This window comes from Ciconia boyciana, chromosome 8, assembly GCF_034638445.1.
Source record: "Ciconia boyciana chromosome 8, ASM3463844v1, whole genome shotgun sequence".
NCBI classification, from domain to species: Eukaryota; Metazoa; Chordata; class Aves; order Ciconiiformes; family Ciconiidae; genus Ciconia; species Ciconia boyciana.
Genome location: NC_132941.1, coordinates 23,122,845 through 23,144,791, shown reverse-complemented (window position 1 = coordinate 23,144,791; position 21,947 = coordinate 23,122,845). Strand labels below are relative to the sequence as shown.

General features: G+C 38.2%; 1 protein-coding gene across 5 annotated transcripts in view; it reads left to right on the top strand.

Annotated features, from left to right (window-relative positions):
- The window catches only part of NEO1 (neogenin 1), a 213,248-nt gene that overhangs the window by 158,000 nt on the left and 33,301 nt on the right, over positions 1-21,947 (top strand). For 3 of the 5 annotated variants that reach the window (XM_072870678.1, XM_072870676.1, XM_072870675.1), the window contains exons 8-16: positions 1,021-1,240; positions 7,358-7,512; positions 8,097-8,245; positions 9,297-9,435; positions 13,634-13,683; positions 14,559-14,703; positions 16,089-16,199; positions 20,421-20,615; positions 21,444-21,539. In XM_072870678.1, coding sequence (XP_072726779.1) covers positions 1,021-1,240; positions 7,358-7,512; positions 8,097-8,245; positions 9,297-9,435; positions 13,634-13,683; positions 14,559-14,703; positions 16,089-16,199; positions 20,421-20,615; positions 21,444-21,539 — 1,260 coding nt within the window. The remainder of the gene's footprint in view (positions 1-1,020; positions 1,241-7,357; positions 7,513-8,096; positions 8,246-9,296; positions 9,436-13,633; positions 13,684-14,558; positions 14,704-16,088; positions 16,200-20,420; positions 20,616-21,443; positions 21,540-21,947) is intronic. The other 2 variants (XM_072870677.1, XM_072870679.1) reach the window with 1 other exon arrangement.

Below are 21,947 nucleotides of genomic sequence, written 5' to 3'. Positions count from 1 at the left end.
TAATACTCTGTGGTAATTGGGGTCCAGCTGCTCAGAATATTACTGGTAGATTTACTGGATGGATTGCTTTAACAGGATTTGGAGAACAGCTATTTGTACATTACAGCTTGTGCTGTTAACTTGCCAACCTTTTAATGCAATAATCCCGGAGATTTATCCCAGCTTTAAAGTAGTAATACAGGAAGATGTACATGACTTACCACAAAAGTTTAAGTCTTCGTATAATATGAGGCAAGAGTTGTTTATGCTTGTTAGTGTCTTTGTAAAATGATGTAATATATGTTATGAGAGGGAGGAAAAGCACTGATGGAAAGAAAACAGGGGCCTTAGTGAAAGTTAGGAAGAAGTCTCTATTTCACTGCCACACCAAGTTTGTCACCACATCTTACTATAGGCAGTTGTAGAACCCAACCAGCTCAGAAAGCAGTTACTGTGTGAACTGACTTCAGCCTAATTAAAGACAATTAAGCAATTAAGCACAACCTGGATGAGTTTGCACTTCTTAAATGAACTTCGTGTTTTCTGTGTGTCATTTTTTTTTTAATGATTGAGAACAGTATAAATTAACTCTGCATGTTAATGAAATAAAGTAGAAAACTGGGTCTGGATGTATTTTTTAATAAATAATACAAGTTGGGCTTTTTTTATTGGTAAATGTTTGGTATTACATCTGGTTTACAAAGAAATGAAAGTATTGTTTGCTGCTGGTATGTCCTCTTACAAGGTTGTATTTTATCCTCAGTTTTCACCCTTCCCTTTCCCTTGCCACTTCCATTACAGTGGAGATTTGGTCTGCTTGCTCGACAGTGATGTGTCCTTTAATATTTCCCATTAGTTTTCAGTAGTTACCTTTGCCTGCATGTCAGCCTTCAGTTTAATGGCCTTTTTTGTGTGTTCATTTTCTTTTGTTTCCCATCGTGGTTTTGTTTATTTCTTTTGTGTTTGTTTTTTTTCTGTTTTCTTTTCTTAAACCGTGGTGATGTTTGCCCTTCATATTCCCCAATGTTTGCACATGACAAGATGTTGCCATCCCAACATTACCTCCCACTTCACTGACCAGTGCCACTAATGACCATCTAGCACCAGCTACAACAGGACCATTGCCTTCAGCCCCACGGGACGTCGTGGCCACCCTCGTCTCCACTCGCTTCATCAGACTGACATGGCGGACGCCTGTATCAGACCCTCAAGGAGACAACCTCACCTATTCAATCTTCTACACCAAGGAAGGTATAAACAGGTAAAGATCTTGACGTGTAAAATGAGTTGTGCTCTTTCATGACTCTTCTTCACACTAGCTTTGCTTAGAAGCACTATAAACCTTAAGTCTTTAATGCTCAAAGTCTTATAGGCTGCAAAGTCCAAGGGGTTGTATTCCCTTCCCTCCTCTACCCTGATGAGAGGATTTATTTGCTGCATATATGTATTCTTATGGGGAATGCTTGTGCATGTTTTTGATTGACTGCAAACAGTTGCTACCTGCTTTTAGCAGACTGCTTAGAAACTAAGAGCAAGCATAGACTGTAACACTTCTTCAGGAACATTGACACTACTATAAATGCCATCCACCACGGGCACAGAATCATCCTCCAGATAATCCATGTGCTATTGAGAGCGAGCAGTAACTTCAGGCTTTAAAACCCCGTAAATGTAGTCTGATTCTAGAGAGATCTGTGTGGTAGGTGTTGGTTAAATGTTGTGGTAGGTGTTGGTTAAATGTTGTGGTAGGTGTTGGTTAAATGTTGTGGTAGGTGTTGGTTAAATGATGATTCTCTCCTAGTAATCCCTCTAAATAGAAATTTAATGAATATGAAGCATTCATGAGCTTTTTGACCTATAATCCCAATGGTTTAGTTCAATCTACCCCTTTTTCTTCCTGATGGGGTCTACTGCTTGGAATTACAGTTTCTAATAGTTGTGATAAGTTTGAAGAAGTTGGAGCTAACAGTCATTTTGAGCAATGCTTAATTAATTGCAAATTAGCTTGCTTATCAGATTTATTACTCAAGAGAAAATGATCTGTCTACTTACCGACTAGAGCGTGAGACTCAAAGTTAAGAAAGTCATTTGAAGAGAATATAAAATGCACTACTACTTATGGTGAATTGCCACTCTTTCTTAATTCTGTAGATAGACATCTCGTCCAGGCTCATGATGATTCCTTGAGGCAATTAGTAAAATTTTCTTTGCCTCACAAATGATGTTTTTCTACTACTTCCTTACTTTGGTAGTATTCATTCTTATTGGAGATATTTTAAGTGAGACAGGAAAAAAGGTGGGAACTTGCCAGCCATTCTTGCTTCTTGCCTCTCCTCCTTCATGTTTCTGGTTGTAGCTGCTCTACCCACTGGGTTTTTAGGAAGTAATTTGCTGGAGATGGCTTCATGCCTCTCCCTGCACCACTTTTGAGGAAACAAAATGCATCCCCTTCCACTACATACGAGACTATAGCAATCTAGAAAATATTCCTCTTGGGCCAAAAGCATGTGCAGAACAAAGGGAAAGAGGCATCTCATAATTTGTGGTGAATAAATTAGGAAATTACGGGACAATCTGCAGAAACTGCTGTTTCCAGTTCTTGCGGAGCAACCTTCCGGGCTTGGGTTAATGTGGTCCTCGGAAAGTTTACACAGCAAAGTGCTTAAGCTGGTGCTTGTATGTAAGCAGGTGGTTTCATTGACTTGAGTGAGATCTTTGTTTGCTTAAGTGCCCTTGTGGTTCAGGGTTCAAAGTAGGCTCTGAAAGCCTTTTGTTACACATATTCACTGTTTTCTCAACTTCACCACTCCTTTGCATTTTTGAGGGGTTTTTTGTTATGCCTCATAAAGACAGTTGGTATCACGCGTTTCACAGATTGGTATGAAAATACTGTGAAATCCTGCCATTGAACCTGGATTTAAAGAATGAGAACAATAAAATAAAAAAAAAAAGTAAGTTCTGTTTACCATTTTGATGTTACGTGGTACTTTTTGATCAGTTGGTTGGGCCTTGTGGAAACTTTGGTTGGTTACTGAATAAAAAGTAGACGAGCGTGGCACACACAACTAAGCAGTCAGAAATCAGAAAATTTCGAAGTCAAGCTTGGATGTGCAACCCTCCTTCCTTTCTGAGCATTATAAAACGCTGCTTAAATGATCACTTTGTAGTCCTTGAATTATACGTGATCATGTATCTTTGCTGTGGTTTTAAGTGCATATGTACCATCTCCTCATACTATTATATTTTTGCCTACATGTACCATTTTCATTGCATGCATTACTGGATCCTTTTAGTAACCTAAGCGTCATCTCTTCCTTGCTTGTATTTGAGCAGTGATCAAACTAGGTATTTGATTTATTTACCTTTTAAATCAGGCTTGTGAAAAATGAAAAAAATACATATAACATGGAATGGGTTAGCTAGATATTCTGACATCTCTAAACCATCTTTAAAGGTCTATAGAGAGTCATCTTCATATTGTGAATTGTAGGAGCACTTAAATCTCTCTGCAGTATACAAGGTGCGTGGTTCCTGAGGTGTCAGCTGCCTCAACCACCGCTGATTTATGTTTCTTTTATTTTTTTTGTTCAGTGAAAGGAGGTACACACAGAAATATGGTAAGGTGTTCCTTAACTTTGCCCTTTGAACTTATTTAGAGGACTGCAAGATGAGTGGAACATGATTTTCCTCCCCATGATCATGCGGCACTCCTGTGAAAGGCTTTTCCTGTGCCCCATGCCTTCCCTTGATGCCACCAGCAGCTTCAGCTGCCAAGGGGTGCCCTCTGCCCCCACCCCCAGAGAAATTACATATTTCACCTTTTAAACGCAGTGTCTGCTTGCAGAAAAATGTTGGCCCCTAAGTTGAATGTTACAGAAGATTTGTAAGCAATGGAAAACAATGAATTACAGTAAAAATGCAAATGCTGCCAAAGTTGTAGTGGTTGCTTTTATCACTTCTGAAATGATGAAAGCTGGTTCTGATAGTACGTAGTGTCTGCTGAGGAGGAGTGAGTGAGAATAAAGATCGGTAGGACTTGGAGGTTACTCTTTAACAGGGAAACTGAAACTATCCGTGGAAGAGGAGCATTTCAAAGCATGGAAGTCGGCCGTGAAGATTGGTATCAGCAGAATGTCACCAGCTGGTGGCATGTCTTCACATTGGCTTGATGATGTCAAAGAGAGGCTTTTATTGAGGCAATAACGTACGAATGAAGTGGGTGTTTCATGGCTTTATTGTCACACTTCTAGAAGAACTGAAGTAATGTGATCAGATAGAAATTACTGTCTTCCTTATAGATTGTATAGTTACATGGTTATTTCACCCTTGCGTTAGGTATTCCAAACTGAAGACAGTTCCCCTGAAAAGGGTATGAAAATTCAAATGTGTTGGGGGGGCAAAGGGAGGTTTAATTCTGTGAAATTTTAGACAAGCACTCAGGCAGAACAACTCCAAACTTTAAACATTTGGACAAAAATAAAAGGAATAGCTAGCACATTGCTGGCACAAGGTGGTAAATCACATGTGTGAGATACTCAAATAATATTAAACCCACGGTTCAATGTAGTGCGCTTCAAACAGAGAAAATGGAGTTTAATTGTGTGTAATCACACTGTCAAAATGTCTCTCTCAGCTCACTGCTAGGCTCTACAGCTGACATGGCTGGCACAGACAATATTCACTTTTTAATAATTCCCCAAAGGTTGTTTTTAGTTATAAATGTGAGTTTAAACTTTACATTTCCAGATTAACAGTTGTTTCTGGTTTTGTACTGTAGGCTTTTTCCCTTCGGTACTTGATAGCTATTTTAAACCTTAACTCTAGTTTACAAAGCTCTTTAATTGGGGATTCAACTGGAATGAGTTAGAATAGTCATAATGTTCTGTAGGGTAATAGAGTTATTCATATAGACCATCTGTTTTGTTACCTATTATGCCTACCTAAACACATCAGAGCTCGTAAAAGGTGCTCAAGACTCCCTAAGAAAGGGAATAAATGAGAGATTTGTGTAGCACTTAATTAGATTAATCTCAACATATTTTTAACGTACTGTTGTGAGGGAAGGCACAGTTCCTAGTTATTACTGAAAATTGTGATACTTTGACATGTCTTTATTTTTTGATAAGTGTTGTCTTTCGATTAAAATAATTTGATTTTTTTTAATTTTAAATAATGACCTTCCATTGATTTTTTTTTTTCTAGATAAAATCAGTGAGTGCATTTACACTTGAGGCAGAAAATACAATATATTTTGCATGTCAATGGGACACAAATGTTATTCCACAGCTGTGAATCAGTTGGCACTTATTCTGGTTTTTCAGATACCATAATTGTATCTAAGACACGTCTTAAAGGAAACTGTCCATTTGAAAATGCGTTTTCCAGCAAACATTTTGCACTAGCAATAACTGGAAAAGTTAGAAATATTGCCCCCCCCGCTTCTGTGGTGGGTATGGTGGGTATGATACTTCTTTAGTGTGTGTCTCACTTCTCTGTCAGCTTCTTTCTTGCAAAAAATACTTTGTAAACATTAGAAGAAGAAAAATATTCTGTAAACATTTTTAATTCAAATATGCTATAATAACGCTGCTTATTTAACTATGAAAATTTTAAAAAAATCTGTAATAAATTAAGCTGCTTATGCAATGCCATTTTAGCTCAATTGTCATGAAGGAGAATATTCTAGAAAATGTGTTTAAATAGATCTTTAGTTACAGTAAGAATATTCTTTCCCTCTGTATAGATACAGTGTAATAGTGCAGAAATCAACAGGGATTTCAAAATGTTTTCAACCAAGTTATGCTAAATCAACCATACCAGTTGATTTAAAAAGAAATAAATTAAAAATGGGGATTTTGGCATCATATTTCAGTGATATAAACTAAAGCATAATGGCTGGAAGGTAGGAAAGGGGAGACTGTGGAACAATTTTGCCTAGGCTTCTGCGTTAAAAATGATTTAATAGCAGCTAATCATCGGGATGAGAATCGCCTGCCCTCTACTGTAGAGCTAAACAAAGTCTAGCAGACAAAAGGGAAAGAGTTGTATTCAAAGCAGTCACATTTTCCCTTAATTTTCTCAGTGGGGAAGTTTTTGATTTCTTCTTTTGTAATACTGCTTTTATTTGTATTTACAGGGAGTAGGTAGCTTCTTGTCAAGGAAGGACAGTGTGTAGATGTCGTTACCCAAATGTAGCTCTCTGAAAGTTCATGTGACAACAGCAGTGTGTTGGAAATAAAGGCTGTAGTTAGTTGGTGATTAATCTTTTAATCTTCCCCTCAATCCCCTAATCTTCCAATCAAACCCCTGAGCTTGATAAGAACTGATCGAGTTTCCTGAACTGTGCTCAGCGCAAGACCATGCTTCCACAGAGGGGAAGCAGCAGGTTCCCCCGTGACTGGGAGGCGCGATGGAGGTTCACTAAATGCAGGGCAATAATCCTTCCAGGTGCCTCAGTACACAGAGTGTATTCTCCCAACTGGATTATGGCTTTCAGCTTGCAAAATGTCGGCCTTTTTGCTGAGCGTAATGTAAATGCTCGTTCCCACACAGTGCACTCTTTCTTTGGGCTCTGGCAGACAAACTGGGGGGTCCAGTAGCCCGGAGCTGTCGTCTCAGCGTTGCCAGAGGTGAGCATCTTCACGCCAGTCTGAGAGAAGCCCCTCTCACGTGCCTGATTGCCAGTGCACAGTATGAGTGTAAACTGCTGCTGAAGGATGGTTTCTGCTCACATGTCAGACTGGATGAGAGCAGTGGAGACGTGGGCAGACGCTGCCTTTTGTTGACTCCACTACTTGCGGATAGCATAAACGCCACAGCTGTCTGCCTGGGTGTATGCAAGTCAGAGTCTGTGGATGTTTTTTAAAAATCTAAATATTAGGGAGGAATGAAGTAAAGTTTGGAGGTGGAAGAATAAATTAAAACAGCTTCTTTGAAAAATACACAAAAAGCAGCCCCACAATATTAACAAAAATGCCTTAAACCTTGCCAGACTGTGTATGCTGCTTAAATATTTTTTCTTCTGGCTTCAGAGTAGTAGGATAAACTGCCACTATGAATTATCGCATGCTGTTACAAGAATAACAAAGAAACTACTTAGAATTTTGTGATGCCATATAATTTATTCTTTTTCTTCAGTGTATATATATATTTTTTTTTTCAAAGAGAAGTTACAAAATTAGAAGCTGTTTGTCACCAGCAATTTTGGCATATTATTGTTTTATTGTGTAGTCAGCGCAGTATAAATAACCACATTATTAACACATTAGATATATTCAAACTGGATACATCTTAGTAGCAACTATTCCTTTATTTACCCCTCAAAAACCCTCTTACTAATCAATGATTGTTTCTGTGCCTGAACCTTTTGTTCCTAAAGGGAACGCGTTGAAAATACAAGTCGTCCTGGAGAGACACAAGCGACTATCCAAAACCTGATGCCAGAAACAGTTTATGTCTTTCGAGTTGTGGCTCAGAACAAGCATGGCCCTGGAGAGAGCTCAGTACCGCTGAAGGTGGCAACTCAGCCTGAGGGTAAGCTGTAAATATTTCAAGTCTTCTTGACTTTGGGATCGATTTTTTTTGTTCTGTTTTGTTTTTGTTTTCCCCATTCATGACCTTTCCCAGAATAAGTTGATACCCTTAACAGTTGCACTTGCAGACCATAGTTTCAAAATTATTTTCCAAGTTACCATGTTGGTATGCTTATATGATTTATTCTCACCCTTAAGAAGAAGTGATAAGACATTCCTTGTTAAGTTCTCTAAAGTTTCTGTTACAAAAGAATACTTTTAAATTGTCATTAACTGAAAGAGAAAAAAAGAAAACTAAGAAAATGCGAAGTGTGTGGCGACTCGAAAATGCAAAGAAGCTGAAACCAGGATAATTTGTTAGGACCATTCAGGACAAAAGGAATCTGACCCAGGGAGCAGGATCTCCAGAAATTTGGTCCCACCTTTACACCCCCCAATGAATCCATGTGAAATGCTGAAATGTGAAAAAATACCCATCTTTTAACTGGAGTCGATTAACAGTGAAGTTGATGCTAAAATAGGTAGCTACTGAAAATGTTAATGCTTAGGCTTGGTGACTAGCGGAGTTTCATGCTTACATTGCAGTTCAGCTTCCTGGTCCAGCACCCAATATCCGAGCGTATGCCAGTTCACCCACCTCTGTTAGTGTCACCTGGGAAACGCCATTGTCTGGCAATGGAGAAATCCAGAACTACAAGCTCTATTATATGGAGAAGGGACAGGACACTGAACAGGTACAGAGCCTGGCTCTTCCTGCATGATATACCATGCCGTTAACAGTCTTTTTTCTTTTGTTATGTTTTTACCTTAAATTTCCAGAAACACCTTGTGAAGTGTTCATTTTTCTGAGAGACTGAATCTTTTAGCATAAAATACAGAAATATTTAAAATTAAAAATCCAGCATGAAATGTATATGTCTTGGAATTAAAGTAATATTTTATGTGATGGCTTATTTAGGTATTCATCAGCAACGAGAAGCATTTGGGGATGTCCATCATATCGCAAGAGGAAAACTCAAATAATAGCTATATCTTCATGTAACAGTTCTGGTTTGGATGGTGTAAAGGATGCTTGCATAATTTTTGTAGGTTGGCCGGTTTCATTTTAGTAAAGTAGGCTGATTACTGATTTTAGCATCATCCTTAATCTGAACCATTCTTGCTTCTTGAGTTCTTTGATCCAGTGATTGATATTTTGATAGTGGTGAGTGTCTAATTGATTAAATTTTCTTATGATTCTACTGGAAGAATCCAGTATGTTCTGTGCAAGTATAGGTTGCCACCTGAGAACAGTCACAACTTTGGGAGGATTACTCCCAGTCATTTAATTTCCCATCCGACTGCATATGAATATGACTCCAGCTTTAAAAAAAGCTAAGGGAGGAATATTTTTGTTAGCATTTACAATAATTTTTGACATAAGTTATTAAATAGGAGTGTTGTATTCCTCAGATAAAATTACCTTTTCTACTTCTGCATCCCACTATTCAAAACATAGTAATAATTTTTACTAATAGGCAAGTTTTTCAGATCCCTTTTAATTTACAGAACCAGTGTCCATGTTATTATTTAAATCAGAGAGGTAGAATTTCCTCCTGCAAGCTCACTGTGTTATCATCTTTACAAGTCCTGGCTGTATATAAACTGTGGGTTTGATCCGCAGGTGCTACAGAAAGGTGTCATTCCTGCTTTTGACTTCATTACTGTACGGAAAGTCTAAGACATTTATAATAGTTGCAGACCTGATTCTGACCTTGACTTGTATGTATATTTGTTTATGAACAGGATGTTGATGTAGGAGGACTCTCCTACACCATTAACGGATTAAAGAAATACACAGAGTATAGTTTCCGAGTGGTAGCTTACAATAAACATGGTCCTGGAGTCTCGACACAAGATGTTGTTGTACGAACGCTGTCAGATGGTAAGCTGCTTTATTCCAATTTGGGGGATTTTTGTTTGGGTTTTTTTGGTGGGGTTTTTTTGTTTGTTTGTTCTTGTTGTTAGGAATTACGTGGTAATTTCCTTTAAGTGAATTTTTAACCAGAAAGACTTCTATGGTTTTTGTTCATTGTTGCCCTTTTTTATTAATAATGTAGTTGTTGCATATGGCCATGTGTGTTGAAAGTTCCCCTGGAGGCTTTCCAAATTAGGTGAAGGAAAATTACTATACCTGATTCTGATTACGAAACAACGCTGTCCTTCATTTCAACATCAGTAGTTTATTTCATGGGTTATTGAGTCTACAAAGTATTAAGAGTGGACACAAACACAATTATATTGAAGGCAACAACTCCAGATTATTTTTTTAGCTTCTGTAGTTTTACATATGAGCACACTTTTGGTTTTGGAGTGTTTTTATTTTAGTTGTGGTCACATGGGAGAATGTTGCATGTCTTTGTTTGGACTCCAGCACAGGTACTGTTAAATCAATTGCATATAATAATGAAAGCAGGAAGTGGTAACAGTATTTTCTATAAGGCAAATAAAGAGGTAATGTGAGCAAATATAGATATATGAACAATTGTAGAATGATCAGAGTTAACATTAACTTTCATTTTTTATAGAGAAGGTTATATATAAGAACAGTCAGACCAAAAGTGAGCCTAGCCTGGAATCCTCTCTCCAGGAGTGACCAAAAGCAGAGTGGACAAGCAAAGAGGAATTGTCCCAAATTGTCTCTATGTCCAAAAGTTTGTTTCTCTGGGACTTCTTGACTCTGCAGTGGTTTCTGTGTATTTACTAATTCAGTTTCTCTTCCATGAAACCCTGTCAGCGTCCTCTTTAACCCATGTCAGCTTTTATCATCCACAACATCAAGTGGACAAAGATTCTACAAATAAATTTTCTGTGAAAAATCACCCCGTGTTGTCTGTTTTGAACCTGCTGTATCTTAGCATCATTTGTTGCCTATGGCTGTGCTGCCTGAAAGAGTGATGAATGATGAGTGTTCACCAGCCCTCTGTCCCACTCCTCATTTTGTAGACCTTTGTTGTATTCTCCCTCATTCATCTCTTTTCCAGATGCAAAAGTCACAGAAATGGTTAGCCATTTCTTTTGTGGAAGCTGTTTCAACCTTCAGTGCCCTTTTCTGAACTTTTTTTTCTAGATTTCTTTTCTCCTACATGCTTTTAAAATTGGAGGTAGAAGGAACCAAAATTGTATCAAAGATGCAAGTGTGTAATTACTAACCTTTGACTGACTTTTTTGGCTTGTTCTGAGCACTGAGGTGACATTTTTGGGGTAGACTGGTCTTGGTGGAATTGGTCTGCTTAGAGCCATCATTTTGCTTATAGAGGCAGGATCATTTTTCCCATATGTGTAACTTTATCTACCGTGAATTTCATCTGTCACTTTTAACATCCAGGCACAAAATGTCCTGAGGTCTTTCTGCAGTTCTTTACCATCAGATCTTGTCTGTACTAACATTTGTCACCTCGCTGCTCATCCCCCTTTCATCACTTACGAATGAGTTGAGCAACAAGGGTCTTGGCACATACCACGGTGGAGCTCCACAGGTCATCTCCCACCATGTACGTTCCTACCTTCTCTTTCCTTTCTTTTAACCAGTTGTTTACTCAGGCAAGGGCTTCCCCTCATTGCTTTGTTTCTTAAGAGCTCTCCAGCAGGTTTGCAACGCAGGATTTCCCTTTAAAAAGTGAAAAATACGTAGTATTCCTCTGTGTATCTATGAATTTTATGCTTTATTATAGCTTCAGCTTATTTGCCTAATACAGGTTTCTGACTTACTACTTGAAGTTTCCAGTAGTTTCTCAAAAAGAACCCCTTTTAAATACTGGCATCAAATTTCCCATCTCCCAGTATCGAGGTAACTTGTGAGAGGTTACAGCCTACTATAAGTCATGCAACTGTTTCGTTCCCAAGTTCCTTGAGAAATTGTGGATGAATAGCATCTAACCCTGGCAACATGCTGCTGTTCGTTATGTCCAACTCTTCCATAATCCCTTATACTGACATTTCAGTTTGAGAGATAGACCTCTAAGTCCCCTGTACAGGGTGTCATGGAAACCTCTCCTCTTCCTTCCACTCAGTACAAATGTAAATAAGTTAGTTGTGTGGCCTTATTTTTTTCTCTTTCTGTCATACTCTGACCATCTGCTAACTCTACAATTTCTTTAAAGGGCTTCCAGCTCCTTATTTGTTTGAAGAAGAATTTATTATTAGTTGTAATGTCATTTTTCAAGTTTTCCTGAAGTTCTTTCTGGCCCAACTTACATTTTTACATTTAACCTATTGAAATTTATTTTCTACAGCTTTCTGAAGGATGTAATCTTGCTGTTTAGAATCTTACAACCCTGCTGCTTAACCATGCTGTTCTCCCCTTCAGTCTCTCAAATCTTTCTGGATGAAAGATGCATGTGGTGTTCTTGTGTTTTCTTATTGTGGTATCTGTAACCAATCTCCACGTTTCCTGCAGGGATTTCATTCTAAGCTTCCTTCAGCTTCTATTTAACAAGCATCTGTACTTTTATGTAGGTGTTTGCTCCTAATCTAAGCATGTTACAGTGGTTTGTTGCAGGATAGCTCTTCAGGTATTACAGTTTGAACCAAGGTTTTACACGCTGCTCATAAGGATTGCTTCTCTTCTCATGGCCTTCCTGATCTATAGGGAGCAATCATATATCACAAGTAGAAATGTAATCTCTGCATCACACCCTGATAGAGGGCATTTCCCTTACCAACTCATCCTTGCAGTCTTTCTGAACCATCAGCATGTTGTGGTCCTCCTGCCTGGGTGATTACTGTACAACGTACCAAACTAGGCTATGCCTTTCCTATCAAAGCATGGAATATCAGCCCATAGGAAGTCCATTTTATTTGTTGTCCTGGTTAAGTTCGTAATCTGATCTGAGTCTGAGCTGTGCACATGGTGAGATATGTGTATATGAATATATTTACATGCATGTATCCTTTCCTGTGCCTTACTGATTGTCTTTCTCTTGCCAAGTCTGCAATATATGCATTAATTACTAATCACTCCTTGTGAAACCTGTGACTTATTTTTAGGTTGTTCTGATAGTAGGCACCAACTGTGTAAAACAAGCAAACAGCAAAAAAAAAAAAATCAACCTTAGCTTTATTTCATTTTCTCCTCTTAACCAGTGTTCTTGCTTTTTGAAGGACATAGCACTTAATCCGTAGGTCTGGTGATTTCAGACTCAGTTCAGTTGGCAAGAGAGAAGGAAAAACTAATCCTCGGCTCCATTTCTGTTGTGGGATAGTGGGGGAGGGCTATTTATTTAAGCACACCCCAGTGTACCTTTCACTTATCGCAGGGCTACTTTAACTTTATGCGCTCAGGAGTGTTTTCTTATGTACTGTTGTGGCTGGTGTGCGAGTTATTTAGAAAATAAGTTATTCAGGCCGAGCCAATCTTTAGCCCTGTTGTACTACTTCCCTGTCCTTGGGCTTTGCTGTAGCCTCACCTTCCCTGCCAGGGAACCCTTATCTATGCCTTTGAGAGAACATTTGTGAGACTGAAGTGCTGCGACAAGGATTTCCTTGGTCTCAGGTTCTCTCTTAAATTGCCTTTTTGTCTAATGGACTTTCACTGTCGTGACCAGCAAGATACTACAGCTAGTAAAGAACTAAGAATGGAGGTTTAAAAGCAGAAACTGTCTTTGCAATGCACTTCACCTCTTTGGTAACACAGGGATGTGTTGACTTTGAGGTTTTCCTGTTACAGAAAATCATGATAACAAAAAGCATGGCTAGAATTTTAAATGTGTGTTCCCAGAATCCAGCATGTAAATTAAAGATTCGATTTTTGAAAGGTACTGAATGCGATCTCTTTTCTTAGAGCTTGTGGGAGGTACCTTTAAATATATGACATTTTTTTGTTTAGGTACCTGTGATAAGTAAAGACCTGAATAAAAAGTGAGTTTGTTCTTTGTGTTGAAAATATGTAAACCTCCTAAGCTAGTCACTGGATGTCATAAAGTACCTCTGGTAGAATTTTGTAGTTAGTTTATATAGTGTCTCTAACCAGAACGGTTTGTACTTTCATAATGAATGATAGCAGAGAGTAGTTGTGTATGGAGATACGGTATTTGATACAGCATATGGAAATTTTGGAGCTGTAATTTCTCTGATGTTTCTAGTCCCTAGTGCTCCACCGCAGAATCTAACGTTGGAGGTACGGAATTCTAAGGTAAGATGTGGAGAATTTCCTGTTGGTAGTGGGTAAACAAGAGGTTGGTGGGTCTTAGATCAACCAAAATTTGGAGCCGCTTTGGGTTTCTTTTCTACCATGCTGCTTTTCAGCTATTTATGTGTAAGTTGCCCAACAGAATAGCTGAACGTGAGGCTTGAAGCATTAGAAACTCCAGTCCAGTTGTGGATTGTACGTAACGGAATGCAATGAAGACAGTGGCAATGTACCAAAGCATGGAGGCTAATTATGAAAGAGGTTTAATCAGGCACAAAAGCCTGAAGCACCAGATCTTGAATATGTTCCTGTTGATTAACTATTGTTTACAGTGTGTGTGCATACACAGGCACGTTTATAGTGTCCTGGGCACTTTAAAAGAGAAAATTATATACTTAGTCATTATGACTGTAGTGATTATGATTGGAGATTTTTTAAAAAGTCTTTTCTAAACACCTTTTTCTACTGCCTGTATGATTATAACTAACTTCCTCTACATAAACTACAGTTCAGATTACTTGTACCCTTTAGAGAAAATACCAGTTCTTAAAGATAGATCCTCACGTAAACTGTATCTTAAGATAACCCCAAGAAAATGAAAGGGAAACCCAAGGGGCCATTTGTGAAATTGGAATCAGAAGCACTAATAGGATTGAAGCGCTTTGAGGTGAGCTTCTATAGGCACATGTATTACCTGGGCTGCTGCTGAATCATAGGTTTTTTACTTTTTACAGATAGCCTATGTTTTACTATGTGAAAATGCAGCATTTTCTGTATGCATGTGTTTTATCTTGTGTTTCATGAAGTATTAGCACTAGAGTAATTTCTCTGGCTGCATGGGAGGCGATGACTTTGTAATGACCTTCTACCTTCCACAGAGTATCATGCTACACTGGCAGCCTCCTCCTGCAGGGACACACAGTGGACAAATCACTGGCTACAAAATTCGCTACCGTAAAGTGTCCCGCAAGAGTGATGTAACAGAGAGCATTGGTGGGACCCAGCTTTTTCAGCTAATTGAAGGTGAGCTATTATTTGCAAGCATTTGTTATCAGAAGGGTTTTTTTACGTGCTTTCAGTTGGCTCAGGCTCAGAGACATGTTTATGTAGGGTTCCTGCCTTGGAAGAAAGAATGAAAACACTTAAAATGAGTGTTTGTAGGTTATAAGGTAGTGTGGGCTAGCTAGTGGTAACCGAAGTCTAGTGACCTGTTTTCTAGCCCTAATTTTGCCATTGATTTGCTAAGTGGACTGGATGAGTCCTTTTAAAACCTTTATAAAAGGCATAGGGGTTGTATGGAGAAGATGGTCCTGAGCTCATTGTGTCTGCCCAAATGCCAGAAATAAATGTATGGAGAAGGATGCCAAAGAAATGCAGTCTGGCGGGGTGTTTGGCAGACTCACCTGTGTGCAGGTGGATATAATCTAGGTGTGCTCTGTCTTGCAATGCTCACTGACAAGCCCAGCTCAGAGTCCTATGAACTTCTTACCTCAGGCATCTGTACAAATCATCCCACCTAGTTTCACTCACATCAACTTTTTTCCTTCTTTCTGGTCTGAATGTAATATATTCTCTCTATTTTGTACACTTAAAAAAAATCCAATCTAATACATTACTTAGTATAAATTATATATTGTTACCAGAACTAGAATTTTGTTTAGCAGAAATAAACAGTACATGAGAACAGGAGGAAGACTACATTTTGTTCATATTTTAAATCTCTGTAAATGAACAGTTGGTCAAAAGAGAAGAAATTGTGCCTCTCTAGAAAATGAATATGCACTTTTTAACAAGACATTTTGATTTGTTCTCAGAAACTCCAGCTGTGACTCAGTAAGTTTCAGTTTTCTCACAGAGTAGGAGTTGATATGTGCCTGAAACTAGAGTATATTTTTGCCAGCAACAAAGCCAGTTTAAGAAGTTCCATATATCAAATGTTGAGTGTATTTTCATACTGCTTTGATTATTGATTATAAGCTCTTATATACAGTAAACAAACCGTTTGCACAGTTTGGTCACTTGCTGTCTTTACTCTACACGTAGGTTTAGTTATGGATGTGGGTGATTCTGTACTTAAAACTGATTAACAGCCAGAAATTAAAGCTGGCTGCAAACAGTACCTCACAGACACTTCCAGTGGCCCACAGAGACAGTCTACAGAGTGTCACAGCCCTGCATGTCTCCGGTCACAGTTTAGCTGTTACACCCTAATTGGGGTCAGCTTCCTTTCTGGTGCTGCACTGTGGGTAGTGTTTCCATTCCTGATCTTATGTTACGCTCAAGTGGCAATGGTGAGGTGAAAGGCATTTTACTGTCAGGTTATACCTGTATTTTAATTAGGAACTGTGATTCCTGTGCTCACAGCTGGAATACCTGTGTTGATCTCTTGGATACTCTTTGTCTCTTAGGTCTTGAACGAGGTACAGAATACAGCTTCCGAGTAGCTGCCTTGACTGTTAATGGTACTGGACCAGCTACTGACTGGGTATCAGCAGAAACATTTGAGAGTGATCTAGATGGTAAGATCATAAGTGTGAACATATTTGTGACATCCAAAACATTAGAATTTGTGGACAGGGCACAGTAAAGTTCAATTACCTTTTTTTAAAGGCAAACCTGATTTTGTTCAATTGTATTCTAATTATACAATGTGCTTTATTTATGATTAAATGAAACTAATTTCTATTTTAACACAACATTCTTGCCAAGTCAATTAAATGGTTTGAAATTAAACCTTGCTTCTACACTTTCTAGTACTGTATGTTGGCACTATGTTGTTTTGCTAAGAAATACCCAATTATGAATTACAATGTCAGTGTTTCAATATTTAAATAATAATACATTATTAGATTTATAATATAATAATAATAATAATGGCTTGGTTTCTATATTGTAATACAGTTAATCTTGTTAATTATGCAGGGGTTTACATGCTATGAAACAGAGGTAGGAGGACTGTTTTCCTTGAGGGAAGTAAAATAGTGATTATGTATTTATGTAGCACCTAAGTTATGCTAATGAAACCATTGAAGTATACCTCAAAGAGTTCAGAGTGGTGATAGGCTTTTCGGAGATACCATGCACTGATTGACTAGATGTAGTCCTTTCCGCTGCAAGTTGTAGTATTAGTGCCTGCACTATAGTTGCAGACTTGGAGTTGTAAATTTTGTTAGATGTGAGAGAGATGCCACAGTAGGAAAGAAACAGCAGAAAACGTTGTTGTCACCCATAGCCCTTTGCAATCTTACCACTATGTTTCATGGGTACCATGCTCCCTTAAAATATTTTTCCTGAAAATTTTTTTTGCTTAGACTCTTTTTCTAAAGAGAGCATTTGACCCCCAGTAATTGTTATTTTGCCACTTCAGAAGAAAAGGGAGATTGATTATATTTTCAGTACTGATAGACTAGTATAGACCATGTCTTTTCCACCAAAGCCATATATTAATGATATGTGGTATCCAGAACCATGTTAACATCTTGTTTTTCCAGTGTAGACTTTAACAATAAAAGTAGAAAAAGTTCTGTGAAAAATTTTGACCTTTGATAGTTGGTGCAGTTGTTTGGTATTTACTACGCTAGAATAATTTGCAAGTGGGAACCTGATTCTTGCAGAATTCAAATGAGCACATTTGTGAGCATCTCCCAGAATCTGACTGAAAGCAATTGAAATTGAGGAAGAGAAGTGCCATTTTTAAAAGTATGGCTGGGGTGGATTTCTTTGGAACTGCCTACATGGAGCTGGTGATTCTGGGTAGATTGTTCCTATTTCAGAAAACCATTTAATTAGCGCTGTTGCACACAAGTTACCTTACGCTTTTTGCAGGCCAGTCTCCCTCTTGGCTTTGTTAAAGTAGCTGGAAGGTCGTTCTAGCTTAATGGCGCAGGATCGAGTAATGTCTTTCACATCTGTATGGCTTGAGGTTCAGTTATACTGGCAGCCGGAAGACAGAATAATAAAAGAGCTTCAATATTTGCTCTACACTGTTGGAAGATTGCTTCAACAGTCAGCTGATTAAAGCCCTTGAGAGCCCATGCTTCAATCTTTATGTTATGCAAAGTTGATGCTCAGCTTAATACTTGTCCTCTTATTTCTTACTCCATTGCTTCATCAAGAGCAGTGCAAAAACCAATGTTAACAGTGGAGTTCAGTTTTGTAGTTACTTAAAATTTACTTTTTAGAGTTGAAATGACTTGCATCTGTGTGTCTGTCTTCCTCTAACTGGATATGACACAACCTTGCAGCTTTGAGAAACCACTAGTTTTCCAGACTGAAGTAGAGCTCTGTAAATGGGCAGCACTTACACAAGGTAATGAAAACGTACTCTGCTTTTGAATGAGAGGTAACAGTACTTTGCCAGAGGATGTCATCAGGATTAAATTTAAATAGGGCAGAAGGAGGGAGAAGAAAAGAACCTTTTCATTCTGTGTTGTTGATTTTGTCATTTTAATTTTTTTCAAACTGGAATGGTGCAGTCCTTGCAGGAAATCTAACTTTCTTTATGCATGTTCTTTACAGTGAATAAAGTAATAAAAATTAACAGTTAAGACAATATAACATGGTATTCACATCATTCTGTATACATGTATGAGAGATTCATGTATGTGCATACTGGAAAGAAGATGTATAATTTTTGCTTTTCTTTAGCAAGCTCATGTGGATAATTTTAATACCATGCAAATGTATTTACAGCTAATATTTAATTTCCCAGGTTCGATAGATATGTAAGGCATAATTCCTTTTTATTCCATGGCTGCTTTTTGAATTTAAATAGAAAATAATTCACTTGATAGTGTCATCAATGTGAATGGGAGACAGACTGTTACAATTTAATGTTAGTAGGGCTGTCTAATTTTGCAGAGTCGGTGCAAGTCCCACCAGGAGTGCATATGCAAGAGGTGTTAAACAGCTGTACAGAGTTTATCCCCAATGCACTAACTTCTGTGCAGTTAAAAATATCATCTCTTATATTGCAATTCCGTGGCTTTTCTGTATTTAATAGTTGTGAACTTTAATTGATCAGCTGTGTCAGCTGGAGGCCGTAAACTCCCTGGGCTAGCAGGCTGTCCTGGTTTCAGATGAGATAGAGTTAATTTTCTTTATAGTGGCTGGTATGGGGCTATGTTTTGGATTTGTGTTGAAAACAGTGTTGATAACACACTGATGTTTTAGTTGTTGCTGCACTAGTCAAGGACTTTTCAGCTTCCCATGCTCTGCCAGGTGCAGAAGAAGCTGGGAGGGGACACAGCCAGGACAGTTGATCCAAACTGGCCGAAGGGCTATTCCATACCATATGATGTCATGCTCAGTATATAAAGCTGGGGAAGAAGAAGGAAGGGGGGGACATTTGGAGTGATGGCGTTTGTCTTCCCAAGTAACCGTTACGCGTGATGGAGCCCTGCTTTCCTGGGGATGGCTGAACACCTGCCTGCCCATGGGAAGTAGTGAATGAATTCCTTGCTTTGCTTTGTTTGCGTGTGCGGCTTTTGCTTTACCTATTAAACTGTCTTTATCTCAACCCTCGAGTTTTCTTACTTTTGCTCTTCTGATTCTCTTCCCCATCCCACCAGGGGGGAGTGAGTGAGCGGCTGCGTGGTGCTTACTTGCCGGTTGGGGCTAAACCACGACACAGGCCAATGGCATATTATGATCCAAATAATCCTGTTGTGGTGCTTTATTAAATGTTTTTAGATAAATGCAGCATGTTTCATTAAAATGAAATCCCTGCAGGAAGCAGAACTCTCTGAACTGATTTTATTTTAGAGTGGAGAACTCAGCTTACTATTGTACAGAATTATTTATAATCTGTCAACATACAGCAGGCTCCAGTGGCCTGACAAAAGTACTTATTTAATTTTTGAGAAGTTAAAACAAAGGTGTGGACATTAGTATGTACAGTTGTGCTTTTAGATTGCCTTTAAGTTGTAATCAACATTGGGGAAAAAGCCTTTTAGTAAAAATATTAGGAGATTACAGTGGCGTATTGTGGAAGTCCTTCTGTTATTAAGGATCCACATTCCATCTCTCTGGGTTGTGACTAGATTTGTGTTGCTTGTTGGGGGTAGGATTCAAGCATTTGATATGGACTCGAGTATTTTTTGATCTTGTAGTATGGTTGTTTAGTCTCTGCATATATTTTGTGAATTATGTTAGAGAGACTCAAGGATTTAAACAGCGACAAGTGTAGGACAAATCACAAGAAACCTTTGCAGTACATGCAATATCCAGTTTACTGACAGTTCTTAGAGCTTTGGAATATTCTGTGTAATCCTCCAATGAGCTCAGGAAGCTTTCTTGCATCATCAGTGTGTTTTCAATGTAATTATTTTAATGCCCACAAGTAAGTAATATGATGGAACTAAAAGTAGATTGCTTTGTGCAGCGGAAGGACGTGGTAAATTTAATGCTTATTTTGAAAAATTACAAATTGGAAAGAACATGCACAAACATCAAAAAAGTCTGCCTTGAAGCAGATCTGACACTTTTCTTCAGTATGACTGTCCTTTCCTTTAAAAAAAGGATCTATTAAAATATATTACTATACAAAACTATGTTAATTTTCTTCTGCTTATTGGAGTTCTTTGCTCTCTCGTACAATAAAGTGCTCTCTTTTGGAGCGTGCTTATTTCAATGCAGATGCAGGGTAGAAGCGCTAAATTTGACCTTACCAGCTCATAGCTCTTCGTGTAATTATCTTTATTTAAGAGAAGTCCTTTAAATCCATCATTTTTCTTTAACAGAAACTCGTGTTCCTGAAGTTCCAAGTTCCTTACATGTCCGTCCGCTTGTCACCAGTATCGTAGTAAGCTGGACTCCACCTGAAAACCAGAACATTGTGGTGAGAGGCTATGCTATAGGGTATGGCATTGGCAGTCCTCACGCACAGACCATCAAGGTGGACTATAAACAGAGATACTACACCATTGAAAACTTAGGTAAGGAAAATGAATTAACATCAGTGTGCAAGTTCTACCTCTCATTTATGTTGCTGTCCTCTAACTATGGTATTATAAATAAATAAAACTACAAGTGTGTTTGTAAAAGGATCTTTTTCCTTATTCAGATATTATACTGGATGCCAAACTGTTGATAAATTTCAAATAAACTCAATTTTCTCCTGATAGAGAAAGAGGCAGAAGAATAAAAAAAAAAAAACAAAACTCAAACCCAGAATCCTAAATTGACCAAGTTTGAAGCATAGTGCATTTTGATTTGATGCTTTCCCTTCAATGGTTATTACAAAAACTTTCATGCCGAGCAGCATTCCCTTATTCTCCTTCCGGAGCTGTGGAACAGGTGGCTTCAGGCAAAAAAGGAACTAAAACGTCACCAAGATACAGTGGCATCTACTTTAAAAGAAATATATAGAATTGCTCCTCCACAGGACTCCCTGTGGTAGGTAAGATATCCTGAAAGCAAAATAAATATTAGTATTGTGAACTATTGGGAAATTCCATAAAATTTGAGGTTTGGATAGTATTATAGTAGGGCAACTTAAAATGTTCATTTTAAAATGTTTTTCCTCACTACTGTTTTGACTGTACTTAAGGTAGATTTGCTGTGACAATAGATTTCTGCTGTATGAGAACTATTGAACACTAAAAGAAGGTCTGTATGGAGACTTTCTCAGTTCAAATTTCGTCTAGTTATTTCATGTGTTTTAGTTAAAAAATAAAATACTGAACAAAGGGAAAATGGAGAAGGAGAAAATAGGATTCACTAACAGTTTGCACTAAAAACATATTTAATTTTTTTCCCTTTAGACCCAAGCTCCCACTATGTCATAACTCTGAAAGCATTTAACAATGTTGGTGAAGGAATCCCTCTGTACGAGAGTGCGGTGACCAGGCCTCAATCAGGTAAAGGCACGGGCCTGCTTTTAAGTTCTGCACAGCTGAAAGTTGTTAACACGCCTCTGCGCAGCAGCTGAAAATGTGATGATACGTAGTGTAAGAGTGTTGTTTTTCAGTGTCATCAAGTACACTCCATTTCTTTAACTGATTGGCCTTACTGTTTCAGTGATTGCCTCCCATGTTTCATCCAGTTAATAAACCACCTAATATTGGTTCATTTTTAAATTACAAAACTTACCTTTCAACTACTTACAGATATTCTTATTCAAAAAGTTACCATTACATTAGCACAAATTGTGTGGGTGCAGTTCTAAAGGCATTGCCCTTATTTTGTGTTTTATGGACAAGTATAGGGTTTTGGGGTTTTTTTCTGATCTTTTACACTGAGATTTTGAATACGATGCTTGCATTTTC